General features: G+C 42.3%; 1 protein-coding gene and 1 long non-coding RNA gene across 7 annotated transcripts in view; one reads left to right on the top strand and one right to left on the bottom strand.

Moving 5' to 3' along the window:
* Positions 1 to 27,494, bottom strand: part of SPATA18 (spermatogenesis associated 18) — a 37,108-nt gene extending 9,614 nt beyond the window's left edge. For 2 of the 6 annotated variants that reach the window (XM_078394669.1, XM_020792489.3), the window contains exons 1-7: positions 27,250 to 27,494; positions 15,700 to 15,805; positions 15,438 to 15,553; positions 13,311 to 13,429; positions 10,186 to 10,281; positions 8,895 to 9,029; positions 8,306 to 8,543 (exon numbers count right to left, since the gene is read on the bottom strand). In XM_078394669.1, the coding sequence (XP_078250795.1) occupies positions 8,306 to 8,543; positions 8,895 to 9,029; positions 10,186 to 10,281; positions 13,311 to 13,429; positions 15,438 to 15,553; positions 15,700 to 15,805; positions 27,250 to 27,474 (1,035 nt within the window). In that variant the 5' untranslated portion in view covers positions 27,475 to 27,494. Of the gene's footprint in view, positions 1 to 8,305; positions 8,544 to 8,894; positions 9,030 to 10,185; positions 10,282 to 13,310; positions 13,430 to 15,437; positions 15,554 to 15,699; positions 15,806 to 20,396; positions 20,945 to 27,249 lie in introns of those variants that run through there. The other 4 variants (XM_073001267.2, XM_020792492.3, XM_078394670.1 and 1 more) reach the window with 3 other exon arrangements.
* Positions 696 to 9,270, top strand: LOC110078402 (uncharacterized). Its single transcript, XR_013545829.1, has 4 exons — positions 696 to 981; positions 1,611 to 1,762; positions 8,311 to 8,444; positions 8,603 to 9,270. It is a non-coding gene; the product is annotated as an uncharacterized LOC110078402 (long non-coding RNA).
* Positions 27,495 to 27,569: the final 75 nt, after the last annotated feature.

Genomic DNA, 27,569 nt, shown 5'->3' with positions numbered 1-27,569 from the left:
ATGATTGAAGCATGAATCTGGCATCATCTTCAATTTCAAATTAGTGAATCTGTCCGTTTCATTTTCTTCCAAACTTGAATTTACACACACATATAAATTTATTGCGTGACACACAGGCCGTTACAAATTACATCAAATAAAAACAATACAATGCAGTACAATTCAATACACTATAGTATAAGGGGGGGGGGGACCCAAATCAAGTTAGATTTCTATCACAGCTAAAAACCTCTAACGTCTTAAAAAAAACTTATGGGAAACTAAGTGAAGGCAGTTGATAGACAGTAACTGGTGCCAATAATAAGCATCTATTGTGGTAGGGGGAACCCCAAGGGTACATAAACCTACATAATCACTTCATTAGTATTAGTGGGGGCTACAAGTTTCATTTTCATAAGTATAGATAAAAACCTTGCCATTCAAAATGTAATAAATTTATCTCTGTCTGAGAGTAGGATCCTGAGCCTTTCCTGGACAGGTCTTCCAAGATATTTTCCCAAAATAGGCTTCAGAAGCCTTTCACAGTTGGTCACAAATAGAGAACAGTAAAACACAACATGTAAGTCCTCAACTGATTTTTGGTTGCAAAACCATACTCTCTCATAGTATGGAATTTGTGTGTAATGCCCTTTTAAGCTAGTAGGCAGCAACATATCAAGACGTGCCTGGAGAAGGGGCGGAGCTAGAAACAGCAAAGCAGCAGGAAGCTGGACTCCCCAGAAACCTGTTGCATGCCGTGAATCCAGACACCCCCCAAGAAACTGGGGACAGGGGAGGGCCAGAAGAGGCCACCCTGAGTTGTAGGAGAGCTGAGATATCCTGGGGGAGTGGACAAGCGATCCCTCCCCAGGCCTTTTTTCTTCTCCAGAGAAAGGATTTTCTAATGTCGTCTTAGCTGTGGAGCTCCGCGGGCAGGAGGGAGGCACAAGGATCTACGTCTGACTGCATGAACAGGGACTAATTGATCTCAACACAGCTTCAGTAAGTACAAAATAAACTTAAGAGGCTGATTTTACAGAAGATAGTGGAATCTTAAAGTGGCAAATAAACTTTTACCCAGACACATTGGTAAATTATTACTGCGTCACGCCTGAAATAGAAACAGAAACCAGATAAAGACACAGACAGACTTTTTCTTTCTCGTCCCCTGTCCTCTGATAGATGCAACTAACTTTTATAATAGAAAACAAGGTGTATAAGGAGGCAAGAAACTTAAGTGATCTTGAACTGTGCTGCGAGAGGTGGATTATAAACTAAATGAACTTTTATTCTGGCTGGATCTACAAGTGAAGCTGTTTGGTGAAAGTTGAAGTCTGGGTTAACATAATAAATTACAAGTTGTACTGAGCAATTGACTTTTATTACTTAATTATTTTATGTCTTTTGGCTGGAAGAAAGAACAAGCCAATTTGGTGGCTATTCTCTCTATGACAGGGAACGTTTCTTTATGCAAGACTTATATTTAGAAATCAGAAAGCACCTTTTCCCCATCAACTTTACAATGGAGGAGGACCTAATGGAGGACCTAATGGACGCCTTACAGGAGATGCAAATTAATATTGTGAATTGCATTGCGACCCAGATCTCTGAACTTAAGACATTACTTTCAGGTTTGAATGGAAAAGAAGAGCATCAGGAGACGTCAGACCAGCTCATCAAGATGGAGGCAGCACCAGAGAGAGAGAGACTTTATTTGTTTTTGGAAAGGAGGGTGAAACCCCAAAAGAGAAAAATTAATTTGTATGGTGAGAGAGAGGAGCAGGTGAGTGAAGGCTTTTCTATAGTCGAAGCTCACTAAATCGGCAAAATAGATTTAAAGGTGGAGATAAAATACAGTGGTGCCCCGCATAACGAGCGATTCGTTTAACAACGAATCCGCATAGCGATGAGGTTTTTGCTATCGCAAAAGTGATCGCATAACGATGTTTTAAATGGGTAAACATTGCTTTGCGATGATCGGTAAGCGTTTCGCTTACCGATTATCACATAACGATGTTTAAAAAACAGCTGATCGGTGGTTCCAAAATGGCCGCCGGAAAAATGGCCGCCCGCAGCGTTTTCGCGCCCTTTCCTTGCTTACCAGGCAGCGAAAATGGCGGCCGCATGGAGGATTTTCGCTTTAAGGTGAGTTTTTCCCCATAGGAATGAATTAAACGTGTTTTAATGCGTTCCTATGGGTATTTTTGCCCCGCATATCAACGAATCCATATATCGACAATTTTTTTGGAACAGATTATCGTCGCTATGCAGGGCACCACTGTAATCTTATAGAACGGGACCATTTTTAGAGTGCCTAGCAAACATATATCTGTTTGGTAACAGAGATCAAATAATCTCTGCTTTAATGAGCTTTTTGCTGCAGACAGACCAAGGTGCCTTACATACTCTTCTGAAAAGCCAAGTTTGGCTACTAGTTGCAGTATGGAGAATTTCCATGTTCCAGAATTCATTTCCCCATATGATAATGTTAAATATTCTGACTGAGTGGTAAATAAAATTTTCAGCCAATAGTTAATTAATGATTTGCTGACTAATGTCATTATTGACATTATTGACAATTCTAGTCTAACTAGCGCTGAGGGAGTTGAGGGAGGTACTGCCAACAATAGACGGGCAAATCTGTTTTGGGTTACTTCTAATGGGTATAAGTTTCCAATTTCCCATATTTCAACACCGTACAGAATCTGGGGGAGTAACTTGGTTTTATAAATTTTGCAAGTGGGAGGGATTAAATGTCCTCCTCTAGTTCTACAAACCTGGCTTTTTTGAATTTTTGCTTTGTAAAGTCAATCTGAAACATCCAAGAACCTGACTGATAAAATATCATGCCTAAATATTTAAAGTGGGTTACCTGTTCCAATATTCTCCCATCCATTGTCCATTTATGTGCCTGAGGTCTTCTACTGGAAAGCATAATTTTGGTTTTCTCATAATTAACATTAAGAGAGTTCTCCTTGCAATAATTACTAAATTGTTTTAATAATCTTCTAAGACCTATTTTTGTGTGGGATATTAGCAAGGTATCATCTGCACAGAGTAATATTGAAACAGACTTTCCATCCCTACTCTTACAGGGAAAAATTGCAGTCCAGTTAACCTGGCTACCATATCATTGATGTACAAATTGAAAAGCAATGGAGCTAGGATACAGCCCTGATGGACACCTTTAGATGTTTTAACTATAGTGGTGCCTCACTTGACAACGATAATCCGTTCTGTTCAAATCGCTGTTAAGCAAAATCAAAAAATCCATTGAAATGCATTGATAACCGTTCAATGCGTTCCAATGGGCGAAATACCTCATCGTGCAGCAAAGATCCTCCATCGGGCGGCCATTTTCCGGTGCCTGTTAAGCGAGGAATCCATCCTAAAAACAGCGGGGAGCCATTTTGCATAGCGGGCAGCCATTTTCCGACCCGCCGATCAGCTGTTGGGAAATTATCGTGATGCGAAGAATCGGTTCCCAAAGCAGGGAACAGATTGTCATGAAGCGAATTTTCCCCATAGGAACATCGTAAAGCAGATTCATCGTTTAACGAAGTAATAGATAAGCGAGGCACCACTGTATGTTAGATAGTTGACCAGAAATGCTGGCTCTGACCCTTAGGGAAGTATCAGTATGGAGGTCTTTGATTCTTTGTAGCAATCTAGGATCTATTTTAAGATTTATAAGTTTTCCCCACAAACAACCTCTTGAGATGGAATCAAAAACAGCTCTGAGGTCAATAAATGCTACATATAATTGTCTTGAAGATGCAATAGCATATTTGTTAGTTAGATGGTTAAGGAGAAAAATATGGTCCAATGTTGAGTGTCCCTCTCTAAAGCCAATCTGTTCAGGAGCTAAAAGATTATATTCTATTACCCAGTCTTTCAATTTTAAATGGAGATGTCTTGCGTAAAGTTTGCCTATTACATCAAGCAGACTCATAGGTCTATAATTGGCTGGGTCCTTTCGCTCGCGTTTCTTATAGATGGGCACGACAAGTGAAGATGACCATTCTCTAGGGGTGCCACCCACCAAATCTATATAAGTAAATAAAGTAGCTGGGGTTGGGGCCCACCAGTCCTGAAAAGATTTAAGTATATCCAGGGGGATGAAATTTTCCCTGGGAGCTTTATTGCTCTTGATTGTTGAAATCAATGATTTTATTTATTTAATTGTGACTGGAGGCCACATTGTTAGATCACTGGGGGGTGGTATTAGAGCTAGAGATATCTTGCTAGTAGAGGGTGGATCATTAAATAATTTGAAGTAATACTCTTCCCAACATTCAGTGGGTACATAAGAATCCAGATCATGGCGAAACCTCCCCTCTGCTGATGCGAGCAGTCACCAAAATTTTGCCATATCTTTCTGGTACACAGCCAGGCCAATAAGATTCTTTTATTGAGGCTTGTTTTTTTTCTTTTTGAGGTGTTTATATTTATTACAGAGATCAAAAAAAGTCTGGGTAAACTTTTAGACTGATTTTGTTTGTGTAATTTAAGAGCTCTTCTTAATTGGTGCTTCATAGTTTTGCACTCTCTATCAAACCAACTGATATTAGTTGGTCTACTTCCTGGTGATAGTCTTACCCTCTTGGTCAAGAAGGGTCTCAAAGTATCTATTAGTTTACCATATCCTGGAAGGGCAGTGTTGAAGTTTGAAGCTGCCTCAATTTCCCCTTTCAGTTTGAGCATAGGAGCACTATACAAAATTTGTTGTATTTCTTGCTGGAGTATGGAAGACCAATTCAGTCTAGTATCTCCTGTCACCAACACTTGATCTATTGGGAAAGAACTATCCTCCCCATTATTTAATGAAGCTTTAGGAGTGTGCATGTGGAATATAAGAGGCTGATGGTCACTTTCTGGCTGTGTACCCACTGTATAGAATTTTATCTAGTAAGGGGGGGTGTAATAGCTAAATAATCAATCAAACTAGCTCCATTTTTACTGAAATATGTGAACTCCCCCAATTCATCACCTTGGAAATTACCATTTAATATTACCAGATTTAGCTTATCAATCAGCTGCCAAAAAAACTTTTTCCAGTCTTATTCAGAAGGGAATCTTTTGTATTTCTTGACTGATTATAAAAGTCACCAATATGCTTGGCATAGGCAGATCTAAAATGGCCGTTGCCCAGACGTGCATTAAAATCTCCAAGCAGTATTGTTTGCGCTCCATGAAATGTTGTCTCAAGATCATATATGTATATTTCTAAATCAGACCAGCAATGCTCATAGTAGAAAGCAGATGAATAAGGTGGAATATAAACATTCACAACCAAAATTTCCCAATCCTTGAAGGTCAGGAGAGCAGCCATTGCAATAGATCTTAAAGATGGTAGTAGTAAAACAGCACAGACCACTGAGGTGGATATCAGACAAGCCAACCCTCCGTTTGGACAACATCTAGCTACTGCAGGAGTTGCAGTGAAAGTGTATGAAGTAAATTCATTTAATAACAACTCAGATAATAACCATGTCTCCTGAATAAAGATAATATCAAAACTTTTCATAAATGACAAAAATGATGGGTTTTGAGTTTTGTTCAACCAACCAGACACATTCCATGAAATGCATTTCAGATGGTGCTTGCTTTGAATTGAAAATTGTCAATTTGAAGCAGGATAATCCATGGATGATTCTAAGTCAGGCATTGAACTCGCCACTGAATTTATTTTAATAATATCAGAAAGGTTACTCTAGGCGTTATCTAGGGGTGCCTCGGTTATTAAACAAAGATTGGGATGGTCTACAGGCACTGTCAAGTTAGAACTGGGAACCCTTTTATTTATTATTACCATGGGCTCCAGGGAGATTTTCATTCTGTCCTTAAGCCATGTCTCCACTGGGCATCCTAGTGTTGGCAGTTGAAGGGATACTAGGTCATCACTGGAATTTGGGGGAGGTTCTAGATCCCTCAAAGTTGCAACCAGGGAGTCCAGGCGATTCACTAAGGATGCCCACACATCAGTTGGTAATTTACTAAAGGATGAGATAAGATGAGTCTCTGCCTCCTCTTCTGGCCAAGCAAGGCCTGGGTTGATCTTTTCTGTTGCATATCTATCATCCTTATACAGTGGTGCCTTGCATAGCGACGATAATCGGTACAGCAAAAATCACTGCAAAGCGATTTAGTCGCTTTGCGATATTAAAAAGCCCATAGGAATGTATTCAAACCCCTTCAATGCGGTCCTATGGGCTTCAGACTCACCTTTAAGCGAAAATCCTCCATACAGCAGCCATTTTCGCTGCCCGGTAAGCGAGGAATCTGTCCCAGAAAACAGCGGGTGGCCATTTTTTTACCCGGCGGCTATTTTGGAACCGACAATCAGCTGTTAAAAAATCATTGCTTTGCGATGATCGGTAAGCGAAACAGGGTACCGACCATAGCAAAGCGATTTTTCCCCATTTAAAACATCGCAATGCGATTGCTTTTGCAATCACAAAATCTTCGTCGGTATGCAATTTCGTCGTTAAACGGGGTGCCCATTAAGCGAGGCACTACTGTAGTTTTAAAAATATTTTTTGTAATCATTTTGCCAATCAGTTGGGTGATCTTATAAAATTTGAATGAGGTCTTCCTCTGTATGTTTCTCCTGGACGTAAGCTATAGTCTCTCTTCCCGTTTCTCTAGTGTACCCGCTCAAGAGAGACAATGGTTGTGCTTTGTTTTTAAAATATCATACAGCAGTTATACCCTACGCAGCTAGTTCCTTTCTTCTGCTATAAATCCTATTGGTTATTATGCTATCTTTGATTGTTACTATTGCATATGCTTAGGTATAATTGCAAAATAAGTAGCCCATATTCAGAATTTGGGACTTGGAAGTTAATTCAGGAATTATAGGTTCTAGAATGCTGATCAAGTTCCATTTGCGTTCATTCTGGGTAAGTATCCCCTTTCGTTTTGGATATCCACATAATGCTAAAGTGTTAGCCATTAATCTTAACTCCCATCTAGTTCTATTCTCAGACTGCATCAACTGGGCTGTCAGTTGATTATTCTTCTTAGGGTTACTATTTATCACATCAGTCCATGGATCATTTCCCATTATATCTCTTTTATCCTCAATATCGTGTAGGGGCGGAGTAATAGCTATTTGGTCTAAATGTGTTAGGGCCTGGCCAGTATCTAACTTTTCAGAGTTCCTTTAGAATCTAGAAGATTTTCTTTCTTTCTTTGATTTCTTCTCAATAAGTTTAAATAGATTATAGAAATCCATCTTGTCAGATGACTTTTTTTGTCTTACTTGTACGCTTAATATTTTTAATCTTTTTGGTACACCCATGCGCACTCCTTAACTGTGTCTATTTTTAGCCTTCTTTTTAGACGTTTTTTTCCCTTTGGCCAAATCATCCAGTGGAAGTGGGGTGTGTGGTACCTTGGTCAGTTTGAGTATTATTGTTTCTGCATAAATTGCTTATTGCAATTAAGTTGGTTAATGTAGTTAGTAACTCATGAGATTCGAAGAGGAATGATTTAATTAACTTCATCTCATCTAGAATATCTTTTACCCAATGGAACACTTGCCTTAATTATTTTTGGCAGGGATGCTTTTTCTATTTATGTGCCTCCTTGTGTTAATTCTTCTATTTGTTTTAATATAAAGTCATCTACCTCCTTTCTTCTCCACCCCACTGGTGTCCAAAGCATTTTCTGCAGATGCTAGTTCCATTGCCAGGTTAGGACCAGGGTCATCTTTGTTTGATTCTGTTATTGTACACCTATTCTCAACTGACCAGTCTAAAGTTTCATTTGTGTGTTTAGAGCCCTCATTTTTGGGACAAAAGAGATTAGTGATTTTCTTTTGACTCTCTTTCCTCCCTTTCCTCTCTTCTAAAAAGCTGTCATGTGCTGGGGAAATGCCATGTTTTTTGTACCCCTCTCTAGTAAAAAAAATTAGTGAATGTAGGTAACTTCTAAATAGAACTAGATCAAAATGAATTTTTCAACAATTCCTACAAATAAATGACCTTTGAGCCCTGTCATTCTGAATTTATATCACCTGGCGGTTTTTGATGGCTCCTTATCATCACTCTATGGTTTAGGGTAAAATACTAACTGCTCTGTTGGCACATCCCATCTTCAGTATCTATTACAATGGTGCCAGATTATTTTTTTTATAGGTTTCATAGTTGATAGCGTACTGCAGTTTCAAAACTGAGCCTTGGTCCCAGTGAGAACACAGGCATTTAAGTGAGAAGCTAATAGATGAAATGCTATTTATTCTAACTGATGTAAAAATAAGATTTCTTTCAAGTGGATAATTTATGAGCATATATAACACTGAAAAGGTTGCTATATTTCATACCACAGCTGCTGTATAGATTATTCTCTGCACCATCTCCAGATCATCAATGTAACTTCTCAGAAGGGTTTGAGCATCCAAGCGTTCTTGAGCATAAATGTCACTGAAGCGTTCCACAAGGCGAGCATGACGGGAAGCATTGGTAAGTCTCGCTCGGCCAGGTGAGAAACTCCTCACTGAAAGTGGGCTAGGCGATCTGCTTCGGTCAAGAACTGGGGAAGGAGATCTACTTCGTGCGAGTCTGTAGCAATATGACAAAATGATAGTAATGGAATGTATCTTTATGAATATGTCTTCCAGACACTTCTCATGAGAAACGTAACATGCAGTCAAAGAATACTATAGCTGTTCTTGTCATGAAAATTCTTGGGGAGCTACTTTTTTGTCATTTACTGTTACACTTTAAAGCACCAGACATTTACAGCATCATCACAGGAACATAGACTCTACACTGAGTCAGATCTTTGGTCATTTAGTCCAGTATTATCAGTCTCAAAAGGAACGGAACATGAGTCTGGAAATATTGCAAAATTACATTGTAAAAGAGCTGGTTTTAGTGGCCTCTTAAATCAGATGGAGGGAGAGTCCTCACCTGTTTTGCAAAACAGATTTTTGAGCACTAAGAACTGCAATCTCATCCTTCAGTGTTTGAAGCTGCTGCTCATAGTCATTCAGCCGCTCCAGGTTTATCATAGCGCACTCTTCCTTTGCCCGAGAAGCCTTCAGCCTTAACGAGATAGAGTAATTTCAGTCAAAAGGGCTATTTCTACCACATTCAATAGCTGCTATTAAGTAAAGCATCCATGTGAAATCTTAAAAGCTGTTAACAAGGAAGAAAATTAGACTTACCAATGGACAACACATGAAACTTGAAATGACATTTATCCTTGGCATGCAATTTAAGATAAATTTTATCTACATTTACATTCACATATCCTGAGTATTAATAAATATAGTTTTGGTTCTTATGTAGTCCTTCTGATATCTACTGGAACACTTATATAATCCTTTGGATGTGACTGTGTGCCTTACAATGGAGAAAATGAATCACAGAGGAAGGTTCAAAAGAAAGATAGCTGAAGCATGCAAGTTCACAGATTCCAGTAAAAATATACCCAGTAAAACAGAAGGTGGCAAACTTGGATCCACCAATATTATTGCACCACAACTCGCAGAAAAATCTCGGATCATTGGCTATGCTGGTTGGAGCTTCTGGGATATGAAATCTATTGACATCTGTGACCTAAGTCCTAAGTCTAGAAGCCACTAATTTAAACCAACTGAAGCACCAATTGCATAATGCATTGTTACTTTTAGTACAAGCCAACAAATTCCTTCGCAGCTGTTTTTGAAGTCTTATTTCAATGGGAAGATCCATCAGCATTTTCTAAAGCAATGGTTCCCAACCTTGGGTCCCCATATGTTCTTGGACTACAACTCACAGAAATCCTGGCCAGCACAACTAGTGGTAAAGGCTTCTGGGGGTTTTAGACCAAGAACATCTGGAAACCCAAGGTTGAGAACGATTAGTCTGAAGCAATCTTCCACAAACTGGTGTCCCCCAGACCTTTTAGATTGCAGCTACTATCTGCCCATTTAACATGGCCAATGGTGAATAAACACACAACCTGAAGCCCATTAAATCTGGAGAAGATAAGGATGAGGAAGGGTACACTAAACCAGCCAAGTATAACAAATAATCAAGATTATACAGTCTGAAGAAAGCACAGAACAAGGTTGGGTGCCTCATTTAACACTGCTAAGGTGGGACTCCACAAGTTTTATCCACAGGATACCAGATATACACACATACAAAATATCTATAAATAACTTTGCTAGCCATTTTATAAACATCAACAGCCCTGGGACAATATTTTTCTTACTCTGCTTTTAGCTGAATAATTTCATCCTCTGCTGCCAAAAGAGTGGTGGCTGATTTGGCCTTTGTTCCTTCAAGAGCCAGCTGAGCTTCTGCAAGGCTACAAAAGAAATCAGCACTAGGATATCTATTTCTAAGGCAAAAGCACAAATTCTGCTAGCATGCTCAGTGAACCATAGCTTTCAACAGATATATATAGCAAGTATGCAGACTTTTATGAGATGATATTTGACATTTATTGATTGATTGATTGATTGATTGATTGATTGATTTTATTTATATCCCACCTATCTAGTCGATTAAGACCACTCTAGGTGGCTTACAAAAAACATACAACAATATATATAAAAACAGTTTTACACAGAAGACCACGATGAAGAACCTATATTTTGTCTGCAAAGGCTGTATCATGCTTGGACATACAGTGGTGCCTCGCATAACGATTTTAATTGGTTCCAAAAAAAAAAGTTATGTGAAACATCATTATGCGAAACACCATTTTCCATAGGAATGCATTGGAAACTGGTTAATCCATTCCAATAGGCACGGATTGCCATCCTTAAGCGAAAAAACCCATAGGAAACATCGTTAAACGATACAATGTTTCCTCCATTGGAATGTATTGAAGCTGACTCAATACATTTCAATGGCTTTGCGAAGTCAATTTCTGCAAAATTGTGTCATAAAAGGGTCAAAAATGATTTTAAATGCTTGGATTAGCTTCTGCACCCTCTAAAACGGATGCAAAAGTTAATTTGGCTTTGATCTGACTTTTCGTTAATTTATGGTGAATTTTTTCCCCCCAACTTTTGACAGCTGTCAACATCTGACAGCTCCATTATTTCCTATGGGGGAAGAAAAAATTCACAAAAAATTAAGGAAGCCTCAGCAACTGTTCTAAATGGTTGGGTTCGTTAGAGGACCCCCTAAGTCGTGTGCAAACCTGATTTGGCTTTGATCTGAACTTTCGTTAATTTATGGTGAATTGTTTTCTCCCCCATAGGAAAGCATGGAGCTGTCAGATTTTGACAGGTCCATTGGTTCCTATGGGCCAAAAAAAAAAATTCACCATAAATTAACGAAAAGTCAGATCAAAGCCAAATCAGGTTTGCACATGACTTGTGGGGTCCTCTAACGAATCCAACCATTTAGAACCATTTTTGACCCTTCTAAGACACTTTTTTAATTGAAAAAAGAAACATCGTTAAGTGAAGCAGGGGACCTAAAATCGCATTCGTTATGCGAAGCATGGTCCCAAACTTCGCTAAGCGAAAATCGCCCATAGGAAACATCGTTATACGGTGCATATTATTTTCTAAAAAAACACATCGTTATGCGAATTCATCGCTAAACAAGGCAATCGTTAAGCGAGGCACCACTATATTTTACACTTGCATACTAAGGTCAGAGTCTCCACAGTCTCCAATGCAACATTTGCCACTCTTTCCCTTCAATGCCCTAATGACTTTATGTATGGCAAATAGGCTGGTCTCTACGCAAAATAATACATGAACACAAATCTGACAACATAAGTGTAATATTCCCAAAAAGCATGGAACACTTCATTCTCTCTCTCTCTGACCTCTGATTAGCTATCACGTAACAAAAGACTTAAAAGACATATTCCAAAAGGGAACAGGTGAACAAAAATTCATCAAGAGTTTGCTTCCGTTTCTTCTAATTTAGATAATAACAAAGGCCTTACCTCTTGGAGTTTGAGTGGACTCTGGCATTTCACCAGCACATTTGGATTGGAAAAAATATGTTTCTTCTATAAATTTACTGATCTAAGCTGTTATATCATAACCTTCGCACTAATATTTATCAATCATTGTTAAAATAATCACTAGGATTTGTACCATTTGCATTTCTATTCCAACACTTCCCCCCTCCCACTCTTGCATGTAGCTCAGTGATCTAGGCATCTGGCTGCGGAGCTAGAGGTTGGGATGTTTGATTCCCCACTGAGCCTTTTTGACAGGGGCTGGACTCAATGATCCATAATACCCCTTCCAGCAATTCAGTTCAAGATCATTATAAATATTTATCAACAGAGGCAATACTCCATGCATCCAATGAAGTGGATTGTAGTTCACAAAAGCTTATGCAAATAAAATTTGTTAGATTTTCAGACAAGAGCCATTGTGGTGTAGTTGACTAGGTGTTGGCTTAGTACACAGAAGATGTGAGATCAAATCCCCCTTGGCCATAGACATTCATTGGGGATGGCAACAGTAAAAACATCTCACAAATCCTGAAAATCCTATCAGAGTCACCAGAGGTCAGGAGTGACTTGGTGGAAAATAACACCTACACTGTCTTAAAGTACCACAAGACTTAGTTGTTTTACCTAAGAAATTAGATTTCTGAGAATCATTTTATAAATATTTTTTCTACACAGACATCATACTTATCTTAAAAAAATCATCCTTGTTCCTTGTACAGTGGGGTCTTGACTTGAGAACTTAATCCGTATTGGAAGGCGGTTCTCAAGTCAAAAAGTTCTCAAGTCAAATCTGCATTTCCCATAGGAATGCATTGAAAACCATTTGATCCGTATCTGCTCTTTTCCGTCCATAGAAACTAATGGGAAGCTGCTATTCCGCCTTCAACCACTAGAGGGGGATATTTTGTTTCTTTTTTTTTCTTAGGTCAAGAAAGGTTCAGGGAAGGCAGGGAAAATACAGTCCAGGCAGTACAGTACCAGGCAGTCTGAAGACTGTCTCCCAATCCACTCTCTAAACGCTGGGAGGAGTGAGGAAGCAGACAGGCACCCTTTTCACTGGCCAACAGTTAACTGAAAGTTCACATTTTGCACTTTCCTTGCCTCCCACGTGGGTTTTTTTTCAGTTCTTAACTCAAATCTAAGTACTTAAGTCAAGTCAATATTTTCCTATGAGAGCGGTTCTTAAGTCAAAATGTTCTTAACTCAAGCCGTTCTTAAGTCAAGACCCCACTGTATGCACACAATTAGGATAATAAGCACACAATACATATTTGATACTTTGTAAACTCAAATGGCTTTATATATTCATGAACTATCTTTTATTAATATCAAGATTAAATACTTTCAAAATTCATACAAAACATAGCAGAAAGGAGGGGAAAGAAAATAGTTAATTGTCTTACTCTTGCTGTACAAGACTGAGCTGTAAATGAGTGGCATTCAGTTCTTTTTCCAGTTGCAGTATTTCATGGTTCCGAGAGCTAGCCAATTCCTTAAGCATTCTGTCTTTCTCCAGGGATTCCTACAGTGAAGTATAAACATGGAAACTAAAACCTATAAATTAAACCTTCCCCTTGTTTAAAGATAAAATTCTCTTACACATATTGGAAATGTTGTGGTAGATGTTGAAGCTATGCTAAAGAGAATGAATAAAGCTATAGCATTTTTTTTCTGGGAAAAAAATCTCTGGAGAAATGGTGTCTTGATCAACTACAGTGGTGCCCCGCATAGCGACGATAATCTGTGCAGCCAAAATCGTCACTATACGGATTCGTCACTATGCGAAATAAAAAAGCCCAAAGGAATGCACTAAAACCGGTTTAATGCATTCCTATAGGCAAAAAACTCACCTTTATGCGAAAATCCTCCATACGGCCAGCATTTTCGCTGTCCGGTAAGCGAGGAATCCAGGCAAAAACACAGCGGGCGGCCATTTTATTTACCCGCAGCCATTTTGGAACCGCCAATCAGCTGTTGGGAAATCATCGTTATGCAAAAATCGGTAAGCGAAACAGCTACCGATCATCACAAAGCGATTTTTTCCCATTAGAAACATTGCAATGTGATCACAAAAACGATCGCAAAAACTTAATCGCTATGCGGATTCGTCGTTAAACGGGGCGCCCGTTAAGCGAGGCACCACTGTATTTATGAAACACAGAAAAGCCTTTTTGTTTATAGTCTATCAAATCACATCAAAATTCCATTCAATAGAGTATTTTTTTTCTCTAAATCACCAGATCAAGATGAATGATCTGGTTTAACAGCTAAGTAGCTAAGTTTACTAACAGAACACTTCTTGCCATAATCTTTCACCTTAATTTGTTTAATATATTAAGATACCCAATACTGTATGTTAGATCAGTCTTCCACATCATGAGTCCCTCTAGAGCAGTGGTTCTCAAACTTGTGTCCCCAGATGGTCTTGAACTGCAACTTCCAAAAATCCTGGCCAACACAGCAAGTGGTAAAGCCTTCTGGGAATCACAGTCCAAGAACATATGGGGACCACAGTTTGAGAACTACTGCTCTAGAGGACATCAGGTTGGGGAAGGCCACATTAGAAAGAATTCATGCAGAAAATACCCTGAAACCTAGTGTCTTGACCAATTATTGTTGCAATAACAGCCCTGAATTCACACAAAGACCCAGAAAAAGTTAGTCCAATTGGGCAATTATGATAATGCTCCATCTCTGGCTAGACTCCCACCTGCATCCTACTAGGATTATTGGGTAGACTCTCTGAATGAGCCAGAACCCCCCAAAATTGGTCTTATGGCTCACATGGAGAACTTCTCCAGCCATAGCAGCTTCCCCACCTTCAAACTGTTTTATTTCCATGATTAAAGTGATGTGGGGGAGGGGGGCAGGGCTGCCTTGCACCTTCATGACCTGTGAACTCCACACAGGAACTGAATTACTAAAGAGAGCTTACATGTATAGTTTCTCTTCTTTTTAAAATGTGGGATGCAAAAGTATTTACTTGCATAAACTTGCCTTACATCCTGAAGTAATATGGTCTTAATTCTGTGCTAACTATATTACCCAAATGGAACTGCGCAGTGCAGATTAAGCAATGACACTCCAAAAACTAGCTGCTTCTCGTATCTGCTTCCTCAAGTTGTACTGGCACTTTCCCCATTAAAGCGCTCAACAAAAATACAACACAGCCACAGAGATCTAGCATAGCAGCTTTCTACAAACAATTATGTCTTTGATCATCAAAAGTATTTACATCCGTTGTTGGTGGGGGGGGAAATAAAGTGGCTCACTGACTAATCAAATGGTTTAAGAACTGCTTATAACACGATATCTCCCTTGAAATGTAAAAAGTGCTGTAAAATGACATCTTTGTGGAGCATGCATTTACTACATGATTCTCTTTTTATAAGCTTGACAGCAGCTCAAAACCCTGCATAAATTTTCATGAGGCAGTGGAGGGGGAAAGAAATAAAAACAGTATCTAAATCAAAGCATTCAAACTTATGGTTTGCTCATTATGTCAAGGTTTTAAAAATTATTTATCGTACCTGCAAGAGAGAAGAGCTTGTTTCAAATGGCCTTCCAGAAACAGGACTAGAAAAACAAGTTCCCAGCCAGGGCAGAAGACGAGATTTTATTATTTCCACACCTGCATAATGTCCACCTGGGTGAACAAATATTAAAATATTAAAAAAAGAGAGAAGGTATGTATGAATAAATGCTTTAAAAGCTTGTGCATGAGCAAGCCATGCCCTACAAGGCACATTTACACATTACCCCTGTACACAAAGCCCAGAGCAACTGCCTCACCTTCTTGGCATGTTTGATTAAGGATTGTGAAAAGTTGCCCCTGGATCATGGAGTTCAATTCCATGACTTCACAGCATCGAGTCAAATTCTGATCACATGAGTTAATCTGAAAATCAGAAACATTTTGGTTACTCTGATTTTGCATCCATTGTTCCTTCTTTACTCATTTTCACTCTGAATTTAAATCAAATTTTATTTTTTTAAAGAGCACAGCTGCAATAATTGTCCAGCCAGCTAACCACTTGCTGGGCTTGCAATGACAAAAAGTAACCCATATTTGAGTTTCAGCAATTTAATTTCTCTGCATATCATGCTCTCTGAGACCAAAAAGGATACCAACATTCCATCATTAGCTTGTGAGAAAGAGAAATTAAAATACCAAAGAAAACAGCATTTCTTTGCAGAAAATAAAGAGCTTTCATGTGTGTATTGTTACGAGTAAACAATAGTTTGTGCATTATATTCAAGTCCCATGATCCATCACTGGAATGCTAGCATGTTAACTCCCAGAAAATTGTATTCCCTTATGTTACCTCTTTATAAAATTTCACTTCTCAAATTCTCAGACCATTGAAGCAGACCTAGTTTAATGGTAATTTATTTATTTATTTATTTATTGGACTTATTGGAATGCAGTTCTATGATCTAGAGAAGTATAACTACAATTAAGACAGAAGCTAATTTTCTTCCTATATGGAATGGAATTCCCTATAGTTCAGTAAATAGATAGGATAATTCCCTATAATTCAGTATATACATAGGATGCCATAACACCCATGCATTCCCCTATGCCAGTGCCCAAGAATGGTAAATGTATTCTGTTTAGTCCTAGTAGTACCATCCAAGATAGCACTGGAGCTGTGAACCTTTATAACTGAAATGTTTCTGTATCCTCACCAAACTAAAATTTACAGAGGGGGGTGTACTATGCCAGTTGAACTGGCAGAAACATATACAGTATATGCACTATATACCTGCTCTTAATTTTATCCCCATTCATATTGCATAAGTATAAAGGAATCTGTATGGGACACCCCAGGAAGCAGGACTGCAAGTCATGCAATTCCTCAGACTTGCCCCTGACAACCACAAATTAGTTAAACAGATGTTTACAAGAGGGAGGGGGGAACACCACATACTGCAAGTAGTATAGGGACCAAAGAAACAGATTAGCACACACTGAATTGCTACCTGTGGATTTCTATAGTGTTGACTGGCAGGACATCATGCAGCTCTGCTCCTCAGTAACCATGTGAGGACTCTTTAATGTATACAACACAAGATGGTATCTTTTAAATAACAGTATGCATATTAGTGAGAAAACCTGCCGGCAGGCTATGTTGCTTCACTGTGCTTGCCTTACTTCTACTGTAACTTCTTTCAAGGGTATATTGCATTCATTTTGCAAGGAGGGACGAAGATCTAAATCTGGTATAAGCAACTTGTGGCCCTCAGGAAGTCGTTGGACTGCATCTTCCATCATTAGCTATACTGTCAAGGACTGGTGAGAGTTGCAGTCCAACCACAACTGGTGTGTCACAAGTTGTTCAATTCAGCTTAAATCTGCTTTCACTTTCATGGGAAGATTTCAATTCCTTAACTGTATTCTTGCATGAATACTCAAGGATTATAGTTTTAGCTGTCATAGTTCATAGATTGTACCAACACAGCAGACTACAGAGGAAAAGGTCCATCTGGATATACCCTAACTTAATAAACCAGAAGCTTGGCAGAGGAAACTACTTTTGGTCTACACCTTAGTTTTGCAGTTACACTATGTTTACACCTAATTTTTCCTCATTCTATTAATGTGTATACTAAAAAGATCTACTGCCAAGCAGTATTTATACTTATTCAAAGTCTAATCAGGTGTAATATTTTAAATCCATCTATCCAGATGAAAGTATTTGCACTAAATGTACGCTGTATACAACCCGCTGAAAGACAACCCTGTGAGCTGGATGCTAAATTTCATACACACAGGCATGTTCATCATTTCATTTTTAAGATGATGACTTATATGTATGAATGACCCATCACAAGTGCAGCACCATAGTCAGAACCCTGTCATATTGTCTCATAATACTTTTCTTCTGTATCAGTTCACATTTATCAGTCGTCAAATGTAATCAAGCACTGCCATACATATGTGGTTCTAAACCCATACTAAAAATAGGATTTTGTATCATAGTTCAGCAATCTGCTGAACAAAAGCTATGTTCAAATAGTGTAGATACAAAAAATTAACAAGCCTCAGTTTTCATAAACGAAAATGCAGAAATGACACTGTGAGGAGGAAATCAGTATGGTCTCGTGTGAGACGCAAGGCGAGAGGGTAGAAGCTCTTGCCGGAGTGTCATCCTCCCTCAAAAAGGAACAAGAGGTGCAGACAGACCCGCCTACACCACCTGTCAAGACTACTGTATACTGCGGGGAGTTGATACACAGGAATTAGAGCGGGAACTGTCAAAGATGACAGTGACTACTCAGACTGGGAGTGTCTTGGCGGGAAGAGGAGAAAGAGGGAGGTCCGTCATAGAGGTGGGAATGGGGGATATAAAAGTGGAGGTGGACATAATACCAGGGGGTTGGGAAATGATATGGGTAGAGGACCCATGGACTGGAAAATGGGAGAAGGTGCAGGTCCCCAGGGAAGAAGCTGATTACAGACGGAGAAGGGGGGCTGCCACCATGTCCTTCCTACTGGGGTGAGTCAGAAGCCAGAGAGTGGCACAGGCGGCTCAGGGAAGAGGAGGCGGTAGAAAGGGAGGAAAAGGAACACTGGTTATGGCATCGGGAGGAAGCCCAGAGGAGGGGATACCTGATGGACCGTGGGGCCCTCTTCGAGGAGAGGAAGATCCTTATGAGTCGGAGGGGCGAGATGAAGAGACCACCCCGTTCTTAAACCCTGAGGCAGAAACTGCTGAGATGGAAAGCAGTAATCCATTTGCGAAGGGACCTTGGAATGACATAAACTGCAACTCCTTTAATAAAGACTTTTGGATGCTCTTGTGGGACCCGTTGGCGACGAGAGGCAATGCAGAAGTTGAGTCTGAGCATACGGACTTGCTGTTACATGTTCCAATAAAACATAGTTTTGATTTTCCAAAGTGAGTGTCTCCAGTGTCTCTGTTGAAACTAGAGGAGGCAAAATTTGAACCCTCACATCTAGGAATATAGTATAAAGTGGCTGCCACTGGAGAAACAACAAGATACACTTTATGATGTCAGTATACAGATTATGTTCTAGTGGAAGTTACAATAGTAGCCAGAACAGCTGCAATTTTTTGCAGGACGTGGAGGTACCTGTAAGTCAGAATTGGTTTGACAGTGTTTTATATATGTTATGTGCCATCAAATCAGTTCCAACTCATGGTGACCCTACCAGGGTTCCCAAAATGTGTGAGATATTTAGGAACTGCTTTTGTAACACTGTCACCTACCAAGGAGTTTCCAAGGTCAAGATATTTGAGTTGTAGACCATCATTCTATTGCACCACACTAGCTACTGAACTTGATGGCACTGTTGTTGTTATTATTTCCAGTCTTGGGTGGGACACAATTCCAACCCGCTAGATGATCTTGACTAATGGATATTTTTCAACTTAACCTACCTTGCAGAGGTCTTGTAAGGATAAACTTAAAGCAAACAGGCCTGAGCAACTTGGAGGAGTACCAGAATAAAAATGTAAGAAAGAAAAGAATTCTAATGTGTGAGATCCATAACATTCTACATAATAGCACAATTTCAATATTAAAGGACAAATAATAAATAATGAGCCCCATGACAATTTTCTGCAACAGAAATAGAAATTTTTTCAACATAGTGTGAGCTTATTTTGGAAAATGAGGTTTATTATACTAATGGGGGGGGGAACTACAGTACTCACAAACTGGCAGGCAAGAACAGGAGAGGCTCAGTATAACAATGCTCTGCAAAACACTCCTATTCTCTTAATACCTTCCGCCTGTACCATAGTCCTGCTAGGTTGTGTAACTGTGGAAACCACAACAGTGTGCCTATCTACTTGGAGCTGAAAACTAGCGTCCTTAGTTACTGTTTTCCAGGGAAAACTTCCCAGGAAATCACTAGAGGTCTCCAACACATCATTAAAGCCACCAAATGCAGCTTCTTCTTCTACCATAAACGTCTCTTATGGGAGCAACACCATGAATTCACAACTCCGGGTTTGATTTCAATGCTAAATCTCTTACATTTAGATCCTCAAGTGATCGAAAGGTTCGTTTTCCAAATGATCTTGATTGCTTTTTTAAGGGACAATTTAGAACTTGACAAGCTGCAGTTGTAATGCGAAGACAACAGTGAAATACTCTGACAATTAACAAAAAAAAAGCAAAAATAAATAAATGAAAACAAAGTATCGTGGTATCTTAAAGAGCAACAGATTTATTTCACTGTCAGCTTTCTTGGATTACAATCCACGTCTTTAGAAACAAGTGAATTGTAATACAGTACATGAAAGCTCAACTGACTTAGTGTCACAATACTTTCTTGAGTGCTTTGTTTTAATCACATACACTAAAAGTAAATGAAAACATTTCATCTTTGAAAGAATGTCTAGTAAAGATTCCACGGTGCGTTACAAGATGGAACAGCACAGCAAGGACACTGCCTTCGCATCCATTCTGCTGGAGGACAACAAACCTTTATCAACCACGCGTTGCGGCACACTCACGTGATAATCTTTATACCAACTCTCCAGCTTCTCTTGTAAAATCCTGCACGACTCGTTGTGGACTAATCGCCTCAAGCTATCAGCCATAGCTCCCAGAGGTAGAGAATGAAGGGGTGGAAAGAGAATCTAGGCTTTGGGGCGGGGGTGTTTTTCTTCCAAGGAAACCATGAGCATCGATCTTTCTCCTCCCCGTGTATTTTGCTTTTGAGCCACCCCAGGGAACCAGACGTGTAGGGAGGGGGGAGATCGGCGAGGAAATATCCTCAACTTGTGCTGGCCTTTCGCTAAGCTTCGCCTTTCCTTCCCCCGCCGCAAGCCTCCTCGTTGATTGGAGCATTTTATACTCGGCGATTGTTAAACAAACTGACGTTTGCTTTGCTTGGGTGCCAGGGACGCCACGGCTGCGTGAAGCGAGCCTTTTGGTTGTAGCAACGCCGAGAAGACCTTCCTCCCTTTGCTTTGTCTTGCCCTTGCATTCCTCCTCTCGAACTAAACTCAACGAGCCCGGGAGAAGGGATCCTGTGTGAATTCTCTTCGGATCCGATGGAGAAAGCAGAAGCAGTCGCGCCCAGGACGTAAAACGACGCCTCCAAGCTTTTTCAGGGTGGGATTTTCCTGACGAACCGCCAGATTCCCGCATGGTTTCCACCTCAATTGGCGCCTTCTCCCTCCGCTGAGATTTTAAGTCACCTTCCGTCAAGGTTTTGAACTTGCATGAGAAGTGCAGCGCATCCACAAAACACTCCAGTTGTTAGGCACGGGAGAGGCTAATTTTATAGGACGACATAAGTCCCAACTGGCCTTTTTTGTATGGCCAGGTGTTGAGGGCAGCCGTTTTTGCAAACATTTTTGACTCCCACTCCACATGTTTGTGTTGAAAAAAGGGAAGTGCGATGGATGGGAAAAGGAACCTCATCTAGTTCAACGGCTCCAATTTTGGATCCCCACATGTGGATAGACTATAGCTTCCATCATCCTCAGTCACCATGCACAATGCCATCTTAAGACTTAGAGCAGTGAACCACCTGCCTTAGCTGAGCAACCTGAATTTATTTTATTTATTTATTTTATTTATTTAATTTATATGCCGCCCACTCTACCCAAAGGTCCCTGGGCGGCTCACAACAATTAAAATTCAATGCAATAAAATAAAATGATTAAAATACAGTTAAAATACAATTAAAATACAATTAAAAATACAATTAAAATTGCCATCATTAAGACCCACAGTTAATGTTATTTCAATTAAAAGCCTTCTGGAACAGGAAGGTTTTGACCTGGCGTCGAAATATCATCAGTGTCGGCGCCAGGCGAATTTCAGTTGGGAGGGCGTTCCATAGTCTGGGGGCAGCTGCCGAGAAGGCCCTTTGTCTACAAGCCATCCCTCTTACCTCCTTGAGGGATGGCTCTTTCAAAAGGGCCCCCTGGCTAGATCTTAACAGCCTGGTAGGCTCATATGGAAGGAGGAGGTCCTTCAAGTATCCAGGGCCCAAGCCGTTTAGGGCTTTATATGTCAAAACAAGCACTTTGAATTGGGCCCGGACAGCAACTGGTAACCAGTGTAAATTATACAGAATCGGCTTGATGTGCTCTCTGGCGGCCCCACCACTCACCAGCCGCGCAGCTCGATTCTGGACCAGTTGCAGTCGCCGGACCGTCTTCAAAGGCAGCCCCACGTAGAGCGCATTGCAATAATCATTACGAGATGTTACCAGTGCATGTGTAACTGTCATGAGACTCCGCTCGTCCAGGTAGGGCCGTAGCTGGTATAGTTTCCGCAGCTGGAGGAAGGCGCCCCTGGCCACCGAGTCCACCTGGGCTTCCAGTGTTAGACTGGGGTCCAGGAGCACCCCCAAGCTGCGGACCCTGTCCCTTAGGGGGAGTGTAACCCCATTCAGGACAGGGAAGTGGCCCTCCAACCTGTCCGGCGAAGCACCCACTAACAGCACTTCCGTCTTGTCTGGATTGAGTTTCAATTTATTAACCCTCATCCAGTCCATTATCAGGTCCAGACACGAGTTCAGCACAGAAACCGCCTCACCTGGATTGGTGGAAAACGAGAGGTAGAGCTGAGTGTCGTCAGCATATTGCTGACTCCTCAGCCCAAACCTCCTGATGACCTCTCCCAGCGGTTTCATGTAGATGTTAAACAGCATGGGGGACAGTATCGAGCCCTGAGGAACCCCATGACATAACTGCCATGGGGCAGAGCAACTGTCCCCCAGCACCACCCTCTGGATACAGTCAGCTAGGAAGGAGCGGAACCACCGTAAAACAGTGCCCCCAACTCCTAACCCAGCCAGCCTATCCAGAAGGACACCATGGTCGATGGTGTCGAAAGCCACTGAGAGGTCCAGGAGTATCAACAGGGTCACACTCCCCCTGTCTCTCTCCCGGCAAAGGTCATCATACAGGGCGACCAAGGCTGTCTCTGTACTAAAACCCGGCCTGAAACCCGATTGAAATGGATCCAGAAAATCCGTTTCATCCAGCAGCGCCTGGAGTTGCCCGGCCACAACCCGCTCCAACACCTTGCCCAAATAAGGGCGGTTCGCCACTGGTCGGTAGTTAATCACCAGCCTTGGATCCAGGTTAGGCTTTTTAAGGAGTGGTCGAATTACCGCCTCTTTCAAGGCGGTAGGGACCACTCCCTCTCTCAGAGAGGCGTTCACGGCCTCCTGGACCCAAGTGCGAACCCCCCTGGCAGATCTTCCAATTAGCCAAGATGGGCAAGGGTCGAGTGGCGTGGTGGTAGAACGGACAGATCCAAGCACCCTGTCCACATCCTCGGGTCTCAACAATTGAAACTCATCCATTAAAGTTTGACCTAAGCACGGCCCACTGGACACATCTTCCGATTTTGCAGTAACAGTGGAGTCCAGCCCACTGCGAATCTGAGCGATTTTTTCCTCAAAATGAATAGCAAACTCATCACAGCGAGCTGATGAGCAGTCCGGGACCTCCACCGGGTTTCCCGGTTGAAGAAGATCCCGGACCACCCGAAACAGCTCTGCTGGACGACATTCTGAGGAAGCAATACGGCTGGAGAAATATTGCCGTTTCGCCAGCCGTATTGCCACGAAATAGGCCCGATAATGGGCTCTAAGTCGTGTTCGATCGGATTCCCAGCGGGACTTCCTCCACCTGCACTCTAGCCGTCTCCCCTCTTGCTTCATCGCCCGCAGTTCAGAAGTATACCAGGGAGCTGTCTGGGCTCGGCGAGGAGGGAGAGGGCGCTTAGGCGCAATCGTGTCAACCGCCCGGGTCATCTCCCTATTCCATAGGGTGACCTGAGCTTCGACAGGAGCACCAACCATATCAGACGGATACTCCCCCAGAGCATTCAGGAAACCATCCGGATCCATTAGTCTCCGGGGGCGGATCATCTTAATCGATCCCCCACCCTTGCAGAGGGAAGAAGAAGCTAATAGACTAAATTTGACCAGGAAGTGGTCTGACCATGACAATGGGGTCACAACCAGCCCCTCCACATCCAAACCACCACCTTCCAGTCCCGTTGTGAAAACCAGGTCCAAGGTGTGGCCCTTCTCATGTGTCGGGCCGATGACACATTGAGACAGCCCCATGGTTGTCATGGCGGCCATGAAGTCCTGAGCTGCCCCAGTCAAGGCAGCCTCAGCATGGATGTTGAGGTCCCCCAGCACCAGCAGCCTGGGAGTCCTCAACACCAGGTCCGAGACTGCCTCCGTCAGCTCAGGTAGGGAGACTGTTGGTACGCAGCAGGGTGGGCAGTACACCAACAGAATCCCTAATCTGTCTCGTGAGCCCAACACACAATACAGGCCCTCAAGACCTCCTCTCAAAGGGATAGGAAGCCTGGTCAAGGAGATAGAACTCCTATAGACTATAGCAACTCCCCCTCCCCGACCCTCTGAGCGACACTGGTGCTGGACTGAGTACCCAGGAGGACACAGCTGGGAGAGGGGGACACCACCTTCCTCTCCCACCCAGGTCTCAGTAATGCACGCCAGGTCAGCCCCCTCATCCAGAATCACATCATGGATGAGGGCAGTTTTGTTTTGTACTGACCTGGCGTTCATCAGCAGCACTGTGTGGCTCGAGGGTTTGCTGATATGGTCGCCTGATACCATTTGGTTGGAGGTAGGACTAGAAGAGGGGATAGATGTAAGATATCTAACCTCTCTTCTCCTACGCGGGCATGTTCTACCCCCACCACCATTCCTTCCCCTACCCAGCACCACCTCAATGGCTGCCCCCTCCAACGCCCTCCCCCCTTCCTGTTCCACCAGGTCCACTGTGGGTCTCTATGCAACCTGATGGCAATTAGTAATACTAACAGTTAAAACAAACAAACTCACACACCCTTCTAATGCCCCTTCTCCCCTCCCAGCCAGGTGGCTGGTGTTGAGGAAGGGGTGGGTTTGCCCAAAGCAGCAGCAGCAGCAGCAGCAGCAGCAGGGTCCCGGTCCTGAAGGGCAGGGGAGTGCAGGCCAGAAATACTCCCAGGCACTGTCTCTCACCCAGTGCCTGGGGACGGCAGATGTTACCAGCGACTCCCCCGAAGACAGGAACATTGCTCTCAGAGGGCCCTGGCACCGGCTTCTTGCTTTTAAAGCTTCCCTCCCCTCCCAGCCAGGTGGCTGGTGTTGAGGAAGGGGTGGGTTTGCCCAAAGCAGCAGCAGCAGCAGCAGGGTCCCGGTCCTGAAGGGCAGGGGAGTGCAGGCCGGAAATACTCCCAGGCACTGTCTCTCACTCAGTGCCTGGGGACGGCAGATGTTACCAGCGACTCCCCCGAAGACAGGAACTTTGCTCTCAGAGGGCCCTGGCACCGGCTTCTTGCTTTTAAAGCTTCCCTCCCCTCCCAGCCAGGTGGCTGGTGTTGAGGAAGGGGTGGGTTTGCCCAAAGCAGCAGCAGCAGCAGCAGCAGGGTCCCGGTCCTGAAGGGCAGGGGAGTGCAGGCCAGAAATACTCCCAGGCACTGTCTCTCACCCAGTGCCTGGGGACGGCAGATGTTACCAGCGACTCCCCCGAAGACAGGAACATTGCTCTCAGAGGGCCCTGGCACCGGCTTCTTGCTTTTAAAGCTTCCCTCCCCTCCCAGCCAGGTGGCTGGTGTTGAGGAAGGGGTGGGTTTGCCCAAAGCAGCAGCAGCAGCAGCAGCAGGGTCCCGGTCCTGAAGGGCAGGGGAGTGCAGGCCAGAAATACTCCCAGGCAATGTCTCTCACCCAGTGCCTGGGGACGGCAGATGTTACCAGCGACTCCCCCGAAGACAGGAACGTTGCTCTCAGAGGGCCCTGGCACCGGCTACTTGCTTTTAAAGCTTCCCTCCCCTCCCAGCCAGGTGGCTGGTGTTGAGGAAGGGGTGGGTTTGCCCAAAGCAACAGCAGCAGCAGCAGGGTCCCGGTCCTGAAGGGCAGGGGAGTGCAGGCCAGAAATACTCCCAGGCACTGTCTCTCACCCAGTGCCTGGGGACGGCAGATGTTACCAGCGACTCCCCCGAAGACAGGAACGTTGCTCTCCTTAGATGTTGTAAAAGTCCCTTCAGCCCTAGCCAACTTGGTTGGTGATGAGTTCTGATGGAAAGAGGTCTGCAGATTTGTTGGTGAGACCGGGGCGATGTTATTTTTTGGATCATATTGCCCAGAATTCTCCAGGTAGCATAGCTGCATGGAGAAAACTTGGAGCTGTAGTCCAAAAACACATTTCTGCACACCTCTAGGTGGGGACAAATAAATATATTAGTCTCAAAGTCTTAGAGATGCCACAAGACTCTTTTGACTTGCTGGAAAAATGCCTTTCTCTTTCAATACTGCTGTAAAGTGTGTCACTCAATATCTGAAGGGTCAGGAAGTGACTACCCTGACAATGCAGTATTTTAGTCATCCTAAACTAAAATATTTTGGACAACTTGCTAAAAATAACAGCACTCTCCAGCCAAGAGGTTGAGACCTAAATATTCAGTGACAGCAAAAAACAATTACACTCCCAATTCCTTACTTTAAACATCTGGAAAGTATTTTGAGAAGCACAACAGAAATAATTGCAACAGATGAAGATAAGTGATCAAATAACAATACTTTTCAAACTTTAATGTTTTACTAATAAAATAGGAACTGACTTTAAGAAAAGCTTATGGCACCATAAACTTACTCGTCTCTGAAGTGCAACAAAACTCTATTTTCTCTGCTGTTATTTATTTATCAAATCATATGAACTCTACTTTTTTATCCACAAGGCTTAGAAATTAGAATAACAGATCATTAAAAGAAAATTGCACAATAATTTGGAAGGTGCAACAGGCGCTATAAAAAAGACCACACCAAAAAATTAATTAAGATGCTACAAACTACAGATTCAATTAAAAGAACTGAATCATATTGGTCTACCCCATAAATAAAACGGATGACTGAGCCAACTGGCATTCCTCAGGAAGGCATTCCATACACCACACAAGAAAAGAGTTGTCTCTCTTGACTGCTACACACAGAGTGCCTACTTATGAGAGGGAACAGCCACTTTAAAGCCTTTGTTTGATTTATATGTAAAGTTCACTGCAACAAAATATATTAAAAAATACTGTACACTCTCCATCCTTTTCAGTCTGACCTGCCCCCTTTTGAGAACGGCCTTGACTGTGTATTACATATGGCGCACCTTGCACAGCACCAGCCCATGCAGTGATTATTTTATTCTTACACCTGAGTTGTAACCTAAGGGGCATTTTCCTCCTACAAACAAGATTAGGCATCCTTCAGTCCCGAGAGACTATGGTATCGTGCTCTGTATGGAGGACTTGGAACAGCGTCTAGTGTGGCTGAGAAGGCCAATTCGAGAGTGACAATCCTACAAACACTGTTAGTAAATTAACCACCTTTTGGAAGAGTATGCTGGGTAAGAATTCATCATGCGGCAGTAATAGTCTTGCCCTGTTGCTTGATACTCCGTTCCACGAAGTCTGGTCAGTTTGGCCAATATCAGAGGATGATGGGGTTAGTAGTTTGTCACCACAGGGAAGGCCACAGGTTTCTCGCTTCTCGTTTAACACAAGAGATACTGGTGGGGAATGTGAGAGAAACACCACCCTGCAAGCTGTCATGCTCTGGGGAAATCAGACATTGAGTCCGTGTAGACACAATATCTCTCCCCAGTCCCGCTTTGCTTTACTCTTTACCGGCTGACGATCGCTCTGTG

The sequence above is a fragment of the Pogona vitticeps genome, chromosome 5 (assembly GCF_051106095.1).
Source record: "Pogona vitticeps strain Pit_001003342236 chromosome 5, PviZW2.1, whole genome shotgun sequence".
NCBI lineage: Eukaryota > Metazoa > Chordata > Lepidosauria > Squamata > Agamidae > Pogona > Pogona vitticeps.
Note: the sequence above shows the minus strand (reverse complement) of the source record. Positions and strands in the feature narration are given on the sequence as shown.